At 45.9% G+C, this 16,066-nt stretch overlaps 2 protein-coding genes across 9 annotated transcripts in view; one reads left to right on the top strand and one right to left on the bottom strand.

Annotated features, from left to right (window-relative positions):
• The window catches only part of WARS1 (tryptophanyl-tRNA synthetase 1), a 59,761-nt gene extending 53,874 nt beyond the window's left edge, over positions 1–5,887 (bottom strand). For 2 of the 4 annotated variants that reach the window (XM_053601664.1, XM_053601666.1), the window contains exons 1-2: positions 5,797–5,867; positions 4,674–4,957 (exon numbers count right to left, since the gene is read on the bottom strand). The gene's annotated coding sequence lies outside the window, so the exon portion shown is untranslated. Of the gene's footprint in view, positions 1–4,673; positions 4,958–5,796 lie in introns of all 4 variants that reach the window. The other 2 variants (XM_053601665.1, XM_053601667.1) reach the window with 2 other exon arrangements.
• WDR25 (WD repeat domain 25) overlaps positions 5,198–16,066 on the top strand; it is a 183,905-nt gene continuing 173,036 nt past the window's right edge. The window contains exons 1-2 of one of the 5 annotated variants that reach the window (XM_053601659.1): positions 5,198–5,451; positions 10,327–11,161. In XM_053601659.1, coding sequence (XP_053457634.1) covers positions 10,367–11,161 — 795 coding nt within the window. In that variant the 5' untranslated portion in view covers positions 5,198–5,451; positions 10,327–10,366. Of the gene's footprint in view, positions 5,452–5,899; positions 6,041–10,326; positions 11,162–16,066 lie in introns of those variants that run through there. The other 4 variants (XM_053601662.1, XM_053601661.1, XM_053601658.1 and 1 more) reach the window with 4 other exon arrangements.

The following is a 16,066-nucleotide window of genomic DNA, read 5'->3' as shown; positions in this document are numbered from 1 at the left end:
CCCATATCACAAAATCTCAAAACTATAGATGCTGGCACAGATGTGGAAAGGAACACTTTTACACTGCTGGTGGGACTGCAAACTAATACAACCTTTTTGGAAGGAGTATGGAGAGACCTCAAAGAGCTCAACCTAGACCTCCCATTTGATCCTGCAATCCCATTACTGGGCATCTATTCAGAAGGAAAAAAAAAAAACTTCTATTATAAAGACACTTGTACTAGACTGTTTATCACAGCTCAATTTACAATCGCTAAAATGTGGAAACAGCCTAAATGCCCCTTGACCGAGGAATGGGTTGGCAAGCTGTGGTATATGTATACCATGGACTAATATTCAGCCATTAAAAAAAATGGAGATTTTGCAGCATTTGTATTAATCTAGATGGAGGTGGAACACATTATTCTTAGTGAAGCATCATAGGAATAGAGAAGCATGAATCCTAGGTATTCAACTTTGATATGAGAAAAATTAATGACAATTAATGACATGGTAGGGGTGGAGGAAGGGGAGAGCAGAGAGAAGGGGGGGTGAGGGAAAGGAAAAGAAAAAAAATAAATAGTGGCTAATTCTCACATAAACTAGATTTAATTTTGACCAAAGTACATTATTTAAACTAATTTTTTTTTTTTTTTTTTTTGACAGAGCCTCAACCTGTCGCCCTGGGTAGAGTGCCATGGCATCACATCTCACAGCAACCTCCAACTCCTGGGCTGAAGCAATTCTCTGGCCTCAGACTCTCAAGTAGCTGGGATTACAGGCGCCTGCCACAGTGCCCACCTGTTTTTGGTTGTAGTTGTCATTGTTGTTTGGCAGGCCCCGGGCTGGATTCGAACCCGCCAGCTTTGATGTATGTGGCTGGCGCCTTGGCCACTTGAGCTACAGGCGCCAAGCCGATTTGAACAATAATTTTTAATTCAACTTGCTTATGTTGTTTAAGATATTCCATCCTTGTTTATAAGTGAAATGTGTTTGTAATTTCCCTTTATAATAATGCTTTATTCCAATTTTAATAATAGGTATATCCAGATGAAGTAGAATGATTTTGAAGTATTTTTTCTTTTTCTATTGTCTGTAAGATTTGGCATGATCTGTTTTTTGAAATTACCTTCTATTTTTATTTATAAAAATAAATATTCTTTATTTTTTGAGACTTTGGAAAGAAAAAGTTAACTGATGACTCCCTACTGAACCTCAGAGTCAAAGCATTCTATGATAGATATACTTTTATCTGACAATGTGAATGTACTTTTTTTGCATTATTATTATTGCTCAATTTTTTTTTTTGTAGAGACAGAGTCTCACTGTACCGCCCTCAGGTATAGTGCCATGATGTCACATGGCTCACAGCAACCTCCAACTCCTGGGCCTATGCGATTCTCTTGCCTCAGCCTCCCAAGCAGCTGGGACTACAGACGCCCGCCACAACGCTTGGCTATTTTTCTGTTGCAGTTTGGCGGGGGCTGGGTTTGAAGCCGCCACCCTCGGAATACGGGGCCGGTGCCCCATTCACTGAGCCACAGGCACTGCCCTATTGCTCAGTATTTTGTTGCAGCAATCATCTGATTTCTTTTCTGAATGTATTTTTTTTGAGACAGAGCCTCAAGCTGTTGTCCTGGGTAGAGTGCCGTGACATCACAGCTCACAGCAACCTCCAACTCCTGGGCTCATGCAATTCTCCTGCCTCCACCTCCCAAGTAGATGGGACCACAGGCGCCTGCCACAACACCCAGCTATTTTTTGGTTGTAGTCATCATTGTTGTTTAGCAGGCCCCGGCTGGATTCGAACCTGCCAGCTCAGGTCTATGTGGCTGGCAGCTTAGCTGCTTGAGCCACAGGCACAGAGTCTTTTCTGAATATATTTATCTTCATTTGTTCTTTACGAGGTTTTTGTTTCTAGTCCTTATCTTAAACATTGTTCCTGTTATTAAATTTTAAACCTCTTTAATTTTGTGAAGGCAAAAAGTGGAAACCAAATAAACACATGTACATGTATAGAGAAAAAAAAAACCATAAAATGTCTTTACAAGTGCTTGTTCCAACTCAAGTTTGATTCCCTAATACGGACTTTAGATAACCTCTTGTTTAATGTACTGATACTGAGCTGAGATTTGTGGAGAACCATGCTGGTCTCCTGGGGTCTTTTCCAGGTCACACGCCTCTAGTCTGGTTTCTTCACCCATTGCTAATCTTTGTCCATTATCCTGGTCATTCCTTTCTGAAATTCCCTTTGGCTTACCCTGTCCTTTCAAAAAATGTGGTGTTCTGCATGGAAAGCAACAAGGCAGCAATAGTGAGGTTATGAAGTCTTTGAGTAGGACCCAAGTCAAGTATAGATCAAACGTATCCTTAAAAATTCCTGGGGATCGGGAGGCTGAGGCAAGAGAATCGCTTAAGCCCAGGAGTTGGAGGTTGCTGTGAGCTGTGTGAGGCCATGGCACTCTACCAAGGGCCATAAAGTGAGACTCTGTCTCTACAAAAAAAAAAAAAAAAAATTCCTGGGGAAAGTTCCAGGTAGAATGACTGGGTGAGCCTGGACAGCGAATCTCCCTCTACAAAAGAGAAGATAACTGTTTCTTTGGTAGAGGATCAGCTACAGCAGTGGTTCTCAACCTTCCTAATGCCGCAACTGTTGAATACAGTTCCTGTTGAGTCACGATCCATAGGTTGAGAACCGCTGAGCTAGAGGAAATGGGCTTGCATTTAGGGTCCATGTTGTAGGAAAAAATATGTATCTTTAAATATCAGAATCTCATTTAAAAGGATAACTAAATTAGACTGAAGAACTAGCAGATGAGGTCTCCTTGTTCTCATGATCACAAGGCATGTACTCACTGGGCGGGGATCACCCACACAGTGTATGATGCAACTTCTTGAGTACTTGAGCAGTCAGGGACAAGGGGAATATAACTATCATATTCCTCATTTCTTGCATTCATCAATTTACCCTTTACCTCCCACTTCCAGTCAACATCCTTTTTATTTCTCTGTGAATTTTTATTTATTTTTTGCGTGAATTTTTAGATTAAGTTCAACTTCAGAGGTTTTTGGAGTTCATGAACCTCTGAAATTACATCAAAGTTTATGTGTACATTGGTATGTGCATGTTTTTAAGCAGAGTATCTGGGTTTTATTACTTCATCTTTCTTTTTTTATTTTTTTCTCCAGGTTTTTTTTTTTTTTTTGGCTGGGGCTGGGTTTGAACCTACCACCTCCGGCATATGGGGCTGGCGCCCTACTCCTTTAAGCCACAAGCACCGCCCTTATTACTTTTTCAAAGGAGTCTGAGACCCAAAAGGTTAAGTATAATTGTCTTAACATACACTGCAAATAGGACATTGAGTCTTTGTTAAGTCAGGCCTGTAATCTTAGCACTGGAGATGGGAGAATCACTTGAGGCCATGAGTTTAGGTTGCAGTGATCTATGATGACACCACTGCACTGCACCCTACCTGGGGTAACAGAGTGAGACTCTGTCTCAAAAAAAAAAAAAGAAAGAAAGAAAAAAAAAAAGAAGAAAAGTTGTGCTTTATTTATTTAACAAATACCATAATCTGAAACAAAGAAATAAAGTTTAACCAATGAAGTAATCAATTATTTTCTCTACATGAAAGTACTGGGATTATAAAAAGCAAAACTGCCTACTCCACAGCAGATTTTTTTTTTTGAGACAGAGTCTCACTTTGTTGCCCTTGGTAGAGAGCCATACTAGTATAGATCAAAAGTATCCTTAAAAATTCCTGGGGAAAGCTGGTGTCATAGCTTTCTGTGTAAACTGATTACTGGTGTCATAGCTCACAGTAATCTCCAACTCTTGGGCTCAAGGGATCCTCTTGCATCAGCCTCCCAAGTAGCTGGGACTACAAGCGCCTGCCACAATGCCCAGTTATTTTTAGAGGTGAGGTCTCACTCTGGCTCAGGCTGGTCTCGAACCTGTGAGCTCAGGCAATCCATCTGCCTTGGCCTTCCAGAGTGGTAGGATTACAGGCATGAGCCACCGTGCCCGGCCTCACAGCAGATCTTAAAGGAGAAAGCTAAAAAGACTCCGGAAAATTAACACCCAATTCTCCCTTTTCTTTTTTTTTTTGGCCAGGGCTGGGTTTGAACCCACCACCTCCGGCATATGGGGCCAGCGCCCTATCCCTTTGAGCCACAGGCACCGCCCCCCCAATTCTCCCTTTTCAAGAAATTGAATATTGTGTTCATTTTTCTCAAAAGGTTCCATTTTTCTAGAGGAGCATACAGGCACTTAATAAACTGGGTACAGTTTTGAAATGAGGAGTGGAAAAAAGAATTATGGACTTGTTTAACAGAACATGATAACGACTTGGTAGATACAGAAATCATCTCACAGATAAGACCAGGATATACTGATTCTGCAATTTGATGAAGGGTGGCATCAAGATGGCTAATTCCCAGAGGATAAGAAAATGATTTCATTAGAGCAAAAAGTTCCTCACATCCCAAACCTTGTAACAGATTATGTTCAACTTTTTTAAACACTAAGAGGAAAGATTAGTTCCCTTCAGACACTAAAATGAACATTATCACACAACATTCTAATCCTAAAAGAGATAATTCCTTATCTTCTAAACCAAGGTTTCTAGCACTTTGGTATAAGGCTAGTAAAAACACTAACAAATTCCAAGCCTGGCAAAGAGGGCAATACATACCTAGGTTGTGGGAGATACTGCAGAGGTGGCCACTGGTCACGCTGGGCTGTTGAGCAGCTGTGAATGCCTGGCCTGCCAGAAGTTGTCTTTAATACTCTTCCCCTCTTTGTTTCGGTTTCCTTTTTAAAAAAGGCTCTTCACTTTTCTTTCTTGTTTATCCCACCCTTTTTAGAAATCACCCAGATTCTCATAAATCCTTGAGCCTCTTGACCAACCTCCTTGAGGAGACTGTCCAATCAGGGGCCAGTTGGCTGGTGGGGCGAGTTGAGAACAATGAAACTGTCCTGTGAACCAAGCCATTATCCAGTCAATTGCATCAGCCACCCCTTAACCCAGGGTAGCCGCCATATAACCTCCCTGTCCTCTACCACCAAGCCATTAGCCAGTCATTGCATCAGTCATTGCATCAGTCATTGCACTCTTACCCCAGGCCACCTCTTCCCGTCAGTGTAATTGTGTTTGTGTAGCTCCCCACCCTCTTCCCGTTCCCCACCCTCGGTATCAGTGTAATTGTGTTTATGTGTAGTTGTAGTCGGTGGAAGAGGCAAACTAAATTCCCCCAGCTATTCACTAAGGCGGTGCAGTGCAGTGGACAGATCATGAATTCTGGGGTCAGACACCTGATTGCACTTCCAGCTTGGACATTTTCAGGCTTCGAAACCTTGGGCAAGTCACATTACTTGTCTGCTCTTTCTTGAGTTTGCTCATTTATGAAATGGGCATAAAGAAGCCTAACATTACAGCTGAGGGGACTAAGTATGACGCTACGTACTACAAGGTAAAGCCTCTGGCACATGGCAAACGCTAATAAAAGTAGTGGCCCCTCTCCTTGGGAAAGGGGAAGAAGTGGGGACGATGAAGGGCCAGTGTTGGCGGGAGTGCAGGACCGGCCGAGTCAGCTGCGCTCGGAGGAAAGGGGCAAGGGGGTTCGTGACAGTCCCTGCGCCCCTCGGAGGGCTAGAACGTGGCGGGCGCGAGCGGGCTCTAAGGAAGATACTCCGGATCCTGGCGGGCAGGAGGCCCTGGAAAAGCCAGGTCACTGGAAGCCGCCCCAGGTTTGCCTCCACCACTCCCCCTTTCATCCCCTCACTTCATCCTCCCTGACCTCCCGTCCCTCACTTACCCGGCCCTCCAGGGCCAGTCTGCAATGCCGGCTCAGCCACCGGTTACCTTTTGGTTGTCTGTGGAAACGCCGTCCGGCCAGAACAACTTCCGGCCCGGCTGCGCCATCATTGGCTATCACGCGGGGGCGAGGCGGAGCCGCCTGCTGATTGGCTGGCGGCCCCAGCGCTGCGGCGGAACGCGACTGGGCGGTGGAGAGCAGGCCTGTTGGCCTCCGGTAGGATCAAGCGCTTCCGGTGTGTGTGGTGAGCCGCGGGTCCCAGGCGGGAGGGACCGGGATGGGGCAGCGCCCGGAGCGCATCGTGCCTCTTAGTGCCTGGTCTTTCGTGGCCGCTCGCCTTCCTTTCATTTCCTGTTCTTTCTGAAAGCTCAGTGCTTTGGACCACCCTTACCTCTTACCATTGACAGCTCGCGGTCTCCTATTCATCCTTCAAAACCCATCTCTTGTTGTATCTTGTTTGTTGCCTTCATTCGTCTGTGGCTTCCGGGGATCCATGTTTTGTGTTTAATCCCTGTCCACACCAGACCCAACATGGGGCTTGACACAGAGTAGGTAATCAGTGTATGAGTTGGTAATCAGGATATGTTTGTTAAATAAGAACATTCTATAAAATATATATATTTTTTACTTCCTTTGCGGTCCCTCTCCCCACAAGTTTACATTCCACAAATACGTCTAGACTGTGGGGATTGAACAGTGAACAAAACAAAAATCCAGTCTTATGAAATTGACATACTAATGATTATTGATGCCACACATCCCTTCTTAGCCTCTACTACTCCAATGCCCTTGCCTTTTCTTCCACCTGGCTGTTGCTCTTCTTATTTAATCAATCCCCTCTTTCTGTGAACAATTTTCTTTCTTTTTAGAAACAGAGAAGACAATAGCGCGTCCTTAAATTTATGTTGTTCCCACCAGCTCCCAGCCTTCTCCAATTTTGTCTGTCTTCCTTGACTCTTCCTTTAGTCCTCTGTCATCCCATTTATTGGTCTGCTGGCTCAGCCTGCAGCATCTTCTATCACCTCTACTCCCTCACCTTCTTCAGGACGTTTCCCAGATGTCACCTTCTCTGAGACCTGCCTCTGAAACTGCAATCCTAAACCCACCTACCCCCACACTCCTTTGTTTTACTTTTCTTCTTAGACTTTGTCACCCTGACATCTATTTTATTGGAATATGGTCTGTCTCTTTCCATTGACATATGAGTATGGTGAGCATCGTTTGCTGTTTTGCTCTCTACTGTATTCCTGTGTGGGTAGTGCTTGGTGAGTAAATAATGCTCTATCTATGTTTGTTGAGTGAGTGAATGAAATGTACCTGAAGCCGAAGCCCTGTGGTTCTCTGTCTTGTGTTCATTCAGTTCTTTCTGCCTTGCCTAGTCAGGGCCACACTACTCTCTGATCTTCAGCTATAAACCTTTTCTGTGTGTTGACTCATGGAGATGACTGGGTGGGCAGAGATCCACCCTAAATGGATGAGCATAGGCCTCTGGTGGTGGAACCTGGCGGGTTCCCACTGACAGAAAGGAATGGGGTGCTGTGGTGGGTGATGCCTGGGCACAGGAGTTGAGAGTGGCCTCAGAACTAGGCTTAGTATTTACAGAATAGAAATGCCAATCATTTGTAGTGCATGGTTCCATTAGTTACTAATTAGTTCTTCATATTATATTAGTTCCATTTGAGATAAGCTGGCTGGTTTTAGAAGTTTTATTTAGAGTATGGCTTTGTGTGTGGAAGTTGTTACCTGCCTGGATTTGGTTGCAAGGGAGCATGGCATTACTGGAAGAGGCTGGCTATAGACATTACTGAATTATGACCTGACCTGTATGGCAGTGGAGCCCTTTAGTTGAATGCTGCCGTCAGAGGATATGTATGGGAGGGGTTGGGTAGTTAATTCCAAGGGACATGGAGACCCATTGTCTAGGGATGGATGATAAACAGGTTGTCTGGAATAGCTTGATAGAGGACCTAGGGCCAGGTCAGGTAGCTTATACCTACAATCCTAGTATTCTGGGAGGCCAAGGTGGATGGATTGCTTGAACTCAGGAGTTTGAGACCAGCCTAAGCAACAGTGAGACCCTGGTCTCTACTAAAAATAGAAAAATTAGCCAGGTGTTGTGGAAGGCGCCTGTAATCCCAGCAACTCTGGCAGCTAAGGCGGGAACATCGCTTGAGCCCAGGAATTTGAGGTTGCTGTGAGCGAGGCTGACACTATGGTACTCTAGCCTGGGGCAACAGAGTGTGATTCTGTCTCCAGAAACAACAACAACAACAAAGGATATAGAGAGAATCTTTGGAAGCTGATCTGACCTCAAATATAGGAGGAGGAGCTCAGTGAGGTTGACTGATTTAGGTACTTGGGTTTTCTTGGAAGTTGGTCTGTTGTCTGAGCTTTCTGTGCTGTTGTAGCACGCCCTCTGCTGTCGTGGGTGTGCCTGGCAGCCTTGTTTTCCTCTTTTTTTTTTTTTTTTTTGAGACAGAGCCTCAAGCTGTCGCCCTGGGTAGAGTACTGTGACATCATAGCTCACAGCAACCTCCAACTCCTGGGCTCAAGCGATTCTCTTGCCTCTGCCTCCCAAGTAGCTGGGATTACAGGCACCTGCCACAATGCTCAGCTATTTTTTGGTTGCAGCCGTCATTGTTGTTTGGTGGGCCCAGGCTGGATTCGAACTTGCCAGTTCAGATGTATGTGGCTGGCGCCTTAGCCTCTTGAGCCACAGGCACCGAGCCTTGTTTTCCTCTTGATTATACTTGGTGCTGATAGCACAGAATTAAAATATTGAATTCTGGATTGAAGTACTTCTTTCTGGAAATTAGTTGATAATAATTTGTTGTCCGTGATGGTTCAGAATTTCAGGAACAAGTTTTTGAAAAGTGGAAATCCCTGTTGTGTGAGTCTGTGTGTTTGAGTGAAATGGCTAGATTTGGATCACAGCCTTGGAATTGCTTCCAGTGCCCTTGAGTGTACTGACATCTCAGGACCTCAGCCTTGTGTTGTGAGTCTGTCTCTTCTAACTGGCCTACGCGGAGATAGGGTATCAGAGAGAGAGTGTTCCTGTCAGAGAGAAAAGAGGGAAGGGCCAGAGCATAAGGGTGAGAATGGAGGGATAGGGAGCATGTTTTCCCACCTGGTGGATCCTGGATATATTTTCATTTCATTGTTGTCAGACCTAACCTTGTTCATGTCGACGAATGCATGTCCTTCTGATTTCTTGTTAGTAAGCCATGCTATAGGCCTTTATACAGTTACATTTACACAATTATACATCTAGCAAACTAATGCTAATATTTGTATAAAATAGAGTTCTACATTGGGGTTCTTGGGGCAAAAATTATGCATTTAAACTTGTAATAAATACTGCCAAAATTGGTCTTCCAAAGCATTTTTATTATTTTATTTTTAATTTTATTATTATTATTTTTTGAGACAGAGTCTCACTATGTCACCCCTGGTAGAGTGCTGAGGCCTCAACAGCTCACAGCAACCTTAAACTCTTGGGCTTAAGTGATTCTCTTGCCTCAGCCGCCCAAGTAGCTGGGACTACAGGCGCCCGACACAATGCCCGGCTATTTTTTGGTTGCAGTTGTCATTGTTGTTTAGCTGGCCCGGGCTGGGTTCGAACCCGCCAGCCTGGGTGTATGTGGCTGGCGCCCTAACTACTGTGCTATGGATGCCGAGCCCAAAGCATTTTTAAAATCTTTGCATCTTTTCTGTCTATACATTTTCTGAGTCTTCTTTTATGTCCTTAAAGGAAAGTTTTAGTTTTCTTTGTATATATCTTGCTTTTTTTTTTTTTTTTTTTCTGAGACAGATTTTCACTTTGTTGCCCTTGGTAGGGTGTCATGGTGTGATAGCTCACAGCAACCTCAGACTCTTGGGCTTGAGCAATCCTCTTGCTTCAGCCTTCTGAGTAGCTAGGGCTACAAGTGCCTACCACAATCTTGGCTATTTTTTAGAGACAAGGTCTCCCTCTTGCTCCGGCTGGTGTCAAATTCCTGAGCTCAGGCAGTACACTGCCTAGGCCTCCCAGAGTGTTAGGTTTACAGGCGTGAGCTACTGCACCTGGCAGCGGCGGCTTCTTCTTCTTCCTCTTCCTTTTCCTCTTCCTCCTCCTTCCTTTCTTCCTTCTTCTTCTTCCTTCTTCCTCTTCCTCCCCTTCATCTTCCTCCTCCCCTTCTTCATCTCCCTCTTCCTCCTCTTCCTCTTCTTCCTCATCTTCTTTCTTCCCTCCCAGTATTGGTAGCATGCCATGGCCTCCTTCTAGCTCACAGCAACATCAAACTCCTGGGCTCAGGCAATTCTCCTGCCTTGGCCTCCTGAGTAACTAGGACTACATGCAGATGTGCACCACCATACCTGACAAATTTTTCTGTTTTTAGTAGAGATAGGGTTTTCCTCTTACTCAGGCTAGTCTTGAACTTCTGATCTCAATCTTGGCCATCCAGAGTGCTAGGTGTGAGCCACCATGCCCAACCTACATACATATTCTTCTGTGTACATTTTCTGACTCTTGACTTTGTTTGGTCTTAGGTAGTTTGCTCTCAAAGGACAGCAAGAAACCGTGTCTTTAATGGCTTCATTGGTGGCTTATGATGATTCGGACTCAGAGGTTGAGACTGATCCTGCAGGAAGTTTTAATGATATTGGCCAGATGAAAGACACTTCTGATGTGACCAAACCTCCTGTGCAGGACTTTTCATCTGGTGTACGGGATATGACAAAAGAGGGGGCACAATCCCTAAAGCATAGTTCTTGGAAAGACCCAGGAGGCCATCGTCTCCCACTGGCTCAGCTTGGGAGAAGTGATCGGGGATCTTGCCCCAGCCAGAGGCTGCAGTGGCCCAGGAAGGAGCCTGAAGTCACCTCCACCAGTGGGCCTTCTTGTCCTTCTCTGTGGACCAGCCATACTCCAACCAGCCACATGCCCCTGGCAGCTGCCCACTTTAAGCAAAGAAAATTCTCCTGGGGCTCTCCCAGATCATCTTACTGTGCTCAAGGTGAATCCGAAACCACAGGTAAAAATGGTAACTCTTTTCAGAAGAAAAGGTGTGAAGACTGTGTCATACCATATATCCCGAAAAGACTAAGACAGCTGCAAGTAGCAAGCACGGAAACAGGCAAGAGTAAAGATTTGGAGCCACAGGGTCCCTCGTCAGGGCGTGCCCCAGCCCCTCTCTGTGTGGCCCCTGAAGTATCTGAGTTTATTCAGCCATATTTGGGCAGTCAGTATAAAGAAACCAAGGTTCCCAGGAAAGTGCTTTTCTACCTGAGAGGCCACAGGGGCCCTGTAAACAGCATTCAATGGTGTCCAGTTCTTTCTAAGAGCCACATGCTTCTTTCAACTTCTATGGATAAAACCTTCAAGGTAAGACTTAGTGGAAACTTCTATTTTTAGATATTTTTAGGAATAAAGTGCAGGAATGTTTTATTTGTCAAAACAGAGTAAGGTAGAGCTGAGCATTTCTTTTCGGAAATTTCTGTAATTCTCTTTGTCTGTGGTCTGTCCTGGGTCATGGGTCCCTCCTGCCCCATCCCTTTCCTGACCCTGCCTTGCCCAGGTAACCAGAGGATCCTGGGAGGATGAGTGAATGAGAGTGATCAGAGGGAGAAGAACAGCTCTGGGAGCTGGGGGCATCCTCTGTGATCCCATAGAGCAGTGGTTCTCAACCTTCCTAATGCTGCGGCCCGTTAATACAGTTCCTGTGGGTCGTGACCTACAGGTTGAGAACTGCTGCTGTAAAGCATCGAGCAGGACAGCTCTGGGTCACATGTTGAGCCGGATGCAGGGGATGCAGAGGTAGATGGAGGGCTTGCACAATGTGAATAGGAGCTATGGACAGTGGCTGTGGGGACAGGACCCCCAGCAGGACACGTGTGTGCAGTGTGTATTCCAGTGAGAAGGGCACTAGCCCTGCTTGGGCTAGTGAAGGGGACACTTTGCTTGGTGAAGGGGGCAGAAGAGTGTCTTGCTGGAGTGGCCTGTGTGTGTGTTGGTTCCCAGTGTGAGGGCTTGAGAGCTGTCTCTGAGCATGAGGGAGTAAGGACCCAAGGCTAGGGAAGCAAGCAAGCAGAGGGCATCAGATGAGGGAAGGCTGCCTGTGCCATGCTGGAGATGTCTGGTTTTATGCTGAGACCTGTTTTTCATTGTGTTATTTATTTTTACAAGCTACTGCAGTAATAGCAATATAGTCCCCACAGTATGCAGTTACCTAGTGTGTTGGGGCATGTTGCACCCCCCTAGGACCTGTCTCCAGCCCTTGTAGGCTGTTGTATTATGTCCCTCTTCAATCTCCCTCTGGCATCTAACAAAACACCTGATACTTGTATGCAGTGGGTGCCAAGTAGATGCTAGCTGAACAAAACCCCTTGGAAGAAAATGGCTTTGGGGGTCTTGGCTTCAGATCCAGCTTTGCTGCAGAATAGCTGGTCAGCCAGCCCGAGCTGTCCCCCCTCAGTTGGTGTCTATTCTGTGAAAGGGCATATTTGTACCGGTGTGATGGGATCATATGAGAAAATCACTTAAACAACACCTTGCATAGAACCAGGGACTCCACAGGTGCTCAGTAAATGTTGGTTTCTTCCCCTCTCATTTCCTAAGAGTTCTGGAACCAACTTACCCAGGTCATATTATTTGCAAGTTACATTTTGAGCTTTTTGTCCTAGGAGGCATTTTACAAAGTGACAAAAGGAAGCTCCAAGTATAGTGAAGTCTTTGGAAGGAGCTGAATCAACGGGTGTCATTTTCACGTGGCCATTTGAAGTCCTGAAGGAGCTTGTCAGTGTTCTCTTCTGGCAAGGCTAAAGGAGTCATGTGGGGGAGAGAATGTCATATTCTCTCTTCAGCCTGGGGTCCCAGGATTTTTCACTCAGGTCTTTGGTGCTTCTCTTGAGACACTGAAGGCTGTGGAGTCTGCATGGAGGCCTCTAATATCTGTGCTGTGGATCAGAACATGCTTAGATTGACCACGCTGTGCTGGGGCTCCCCAGCTCTTCTTCCTGAGAGCCTGTGCTGCACAGGGCAGGGAAGGTGGGAGGGTTTCTCTTGGGCCTGGATAAGACCTGGTCTGCTCTCATCAGTGTCTGGCTGGCTCTGGGGTTCAAGTGATGGTCCTTTGTCTTCCTTGAACTCACCTTCTTTTTTTTTTTTTTTGTAGAGACAGAGTCTCACTTTATGGCCCTCGGTAGAGTGCCGTGGCATCACACAGCTCACAGCAACCTCCAACTCCTGGGCTTAGGCGATTCTCCTGCCTCAGTCTCCCGAGTAGCTGGGACTACAGGCGCCAGCCACAACGCCCGGCTATTTTTTTTTGTTGTTGTTGCAGTTTGGCCGGGGCTGGGTTTGAACCCACCACCCTCGGCATATGGGGCCGGCGCCCTGCTCACTGAGCCACAGGCGCCGCCCCTTCTTTTTTTTTTTATTGTTGGGGATTCATTGAGGGTACAATAAGCCAGGTTACACTGATTGCATTTGGTAGGTAAAGTCCCTCTTGCAATCATGTTGAACTCACCTTCTTGTTGAGACTTTCTTCCTATTGTGCCTTGGTGCTTGCTTTTCCCCCTCTAGGGTTCCTTCCCTTTACTTTCCTGCCTGTTAAATTCTTGCTGAATGGTCAAAGCCCAGCTTGGAAAGTCTTTGTCTCTGGAAAGTCTCCTCAATTGGGATTGTCCGTCAAGCAAGTAATTGGTGGGTTCCAGCCTTGTGAAAAGTCCCATTTTGGATGCCAGAGAAGTGTTGATCAAGATAAAGTCCTCAGGCTCGGGACCTGTGCTCAGTGGTTAGGGCCCTGGCCACATGCACTGAGGCTGGCGGGTTTGACCTGGCCTGGGCCTGCTAAACAACAAGGGCAACTGCAACAAAAAATAGCCAGGCATTGTGGTGGATGCCTATAGTCCCGGCTACTTGGGAGGATGAGGCAAGAGAATCACTTAAGCCCAAGAGTTTGAGGTTGCTGTGAGCTGTGATTTCACAGTACTCTATTGAGGGCGACATAGTGAGGCTGTCTAAAAAAAAAAAAGACGAAGTCCTCACCCTCACAGAGCTGACGGATTGGCTCTGGTCTCTCATTGCTTTATGTCCCTCAATGGAATGTCCACTGTTTGAATTTGATGCTCCTCTCTGCTGTATGTGGGCTGGGACCTCCCTCCCTCATCTCTTATTGCATAGGTGATTGCAGCTTCACCTTCAGAGGCACTGTGGACAGGGTGGAGTTAGAGTGAACTGGGATAGTCAAAGCATCCAGTCTAGTCGCTGACACGTGGCAGGGGTTTTGTGGAAGATTGCTGTGGTCATGGGGTGGCCACCTGAGGGGCACAGGGGAGTCACCTCTTTAGGACCCTGTAGGACCCATGGTGAGGACGGTCTGGCAGATGTTGGCAGCACAGGCTGGAGAAGGAGATAGGTTGGCGTGGCAGAGATAGGTGGAGTGCTTTCCGTTCAGGGTGCTGCCACTAGGACACCCACCTGCCTGCCCATCTACTGAGTCCTGTCTCCTGATGGTGCAGGGGCATGTCTGGACAGGTAGGGACTGGTTTTTACCTGGCGTCATAGTGAAGTGCCCCTAGGCTCTGCTAGCAGAGTGGAACAACTTGGGCAATTTGGGTCTCATTTCCCTGGGAAATTTAGATTTCCTAAATAGAAGTATACCCATAATAGTTTTTGAACAGATAGTTTTGAGTGGAAATATTGATTTCTGGCCTTGTGGAGCAGATGAATGTGCCAGGCCTGGTGTCCCGGGGGATGCAGGGAGAGATGTTCTGCCTCCCACTGAGGGAGAAACCGAGCAGCAAAACGAAGCGTGATGCCTCGTGACCAGAAGAGGGCGCTGTTGGTCCAGCTTGGGATGGCAGTTCAGGCAACTAAGCTGGAAAGCCCTGCTGCTGGGCAATTCACTGAGTTCTGGGTCCAGGTCTGTGGCGCTGCCCGGGGTGGGCCTGGGCAATGTTGCCGTGTCCACCTGTCTTGAGGAGGTGGTCTGTGCTGTAGGTGATGATACTGGTCCATGCCCCTTGGGCTATTGGGCATTGTTAGGGGGTAAGGCCATGGCTGCCAGGGACGGTGTCTCCTGACTCTCTTGTTACCGTGGTGTCTTGAAAATCAGGGCTTTTACAAGATGCAAACCAAGGGCAGGGTCCTCTGAGATGTTTGACAGTTTCCAGTGATGGAGTTATTCATGCAGCAGGCAAGAGGTAGAAGAAGTGAGTGCAAAGGCATCCCTACCTTTGTGCTTCCTTATGAGAGTGCCTTTCCTCTTGTCTGTCAGTTAATATCTGTTGAAGTGCCTTCTGGTCCCAACTGGATCAGGAAGGAGGAGAAGACCTGTTTGAATCCTGCTGGCTGTGTGATCTCTGGCAGGTTACTACACTTCTCTGAGCCTTGATTTGTGTATCTGTAAAGTGGAGATAGTTTTATACTTGGCTTGCTGGGTTTTCATGAAAAGTAAATGATAGTGGATGTGAATTACTTAGCTCAGTGCCTGGCACATAGTGTGTGCTTGAGTTTTTGCTGTCTCCAAGAATTTTCTCCCTTCCTTGACTTACAGTGGTGTTTACCTGAGTAGCCATGGCACCAGGCACCATGTCTACTTCACCTTGCTAGATTTTTAGCTTCCTGAGCAAAGGAACCATACCAGACCAATTTTTATATTCTCTATACCTCTGGTGCAAAATTTCGTGAGTGTTAAATAACCAATAAAAATGCAAACAATTTTTTGGAATTTTATCGTAAGCCTTGGAAGAAAAGATCGTTTTTTGAGTGCACAAATATCATTTGCCACTAGGGGGCACAGTAGCACTTATTATAAGCAGCTCATCTAAGCTTCTAGAATGTGGAAGAATCCTTGATTCAAGGTAACATTTACTGAAAAATGATTTCTTTTCTGATCAGGAGAAAAACAACACAATCCAACTGATTAATCTAAAGAACGTGGAGTGCCAGTTCCTTCATCTCCTTAAAATGTAGCTTTGGAATTCATAAATTTCAATTGAGCATATTATAGTAGAAAGAGGCTTATTTTAATATGTTCTAAATGTTCTGTGAGCTGTAAAATATGCCTATATTAGTTTTGAAAAATTTACAGCTAGAGAAATTAAGCAAAATAAAACAATGACTCATAACATAATTCCGCACCGATGCTCTGTTTTCTTTCCTGATGATCCCTTCCCGTTCTTGTCTGTGAGTACGTGTTTCTTCCATAGCTGTGATCCCAGCACGGATACCCTTTTATATATTCTTTTCATATCCCAGTAAACTCGTTTGGTTCAACACGTTTGA

The sequence above is a fragment of the Nycticebus coucang genome, chromosome 9, assembly GCF_027406575.1.
Source record: "Nycticebus coucang isolate mNycCou1 chromosome 9, mNycCou1.pri, whole genome shotgun sequence".
In the NCBI taxonomy this organism is placed as follows: Eukaryota; Metazoa; Chordata; class Mammalia; order Primates; family Lorisidae; genus Nycticebus; species Nycticebus coucang.
Note: the sequence above shows the minus strand (reverse complement) of the source record. Positions and strands in the feature narration are given on the sequence as shown.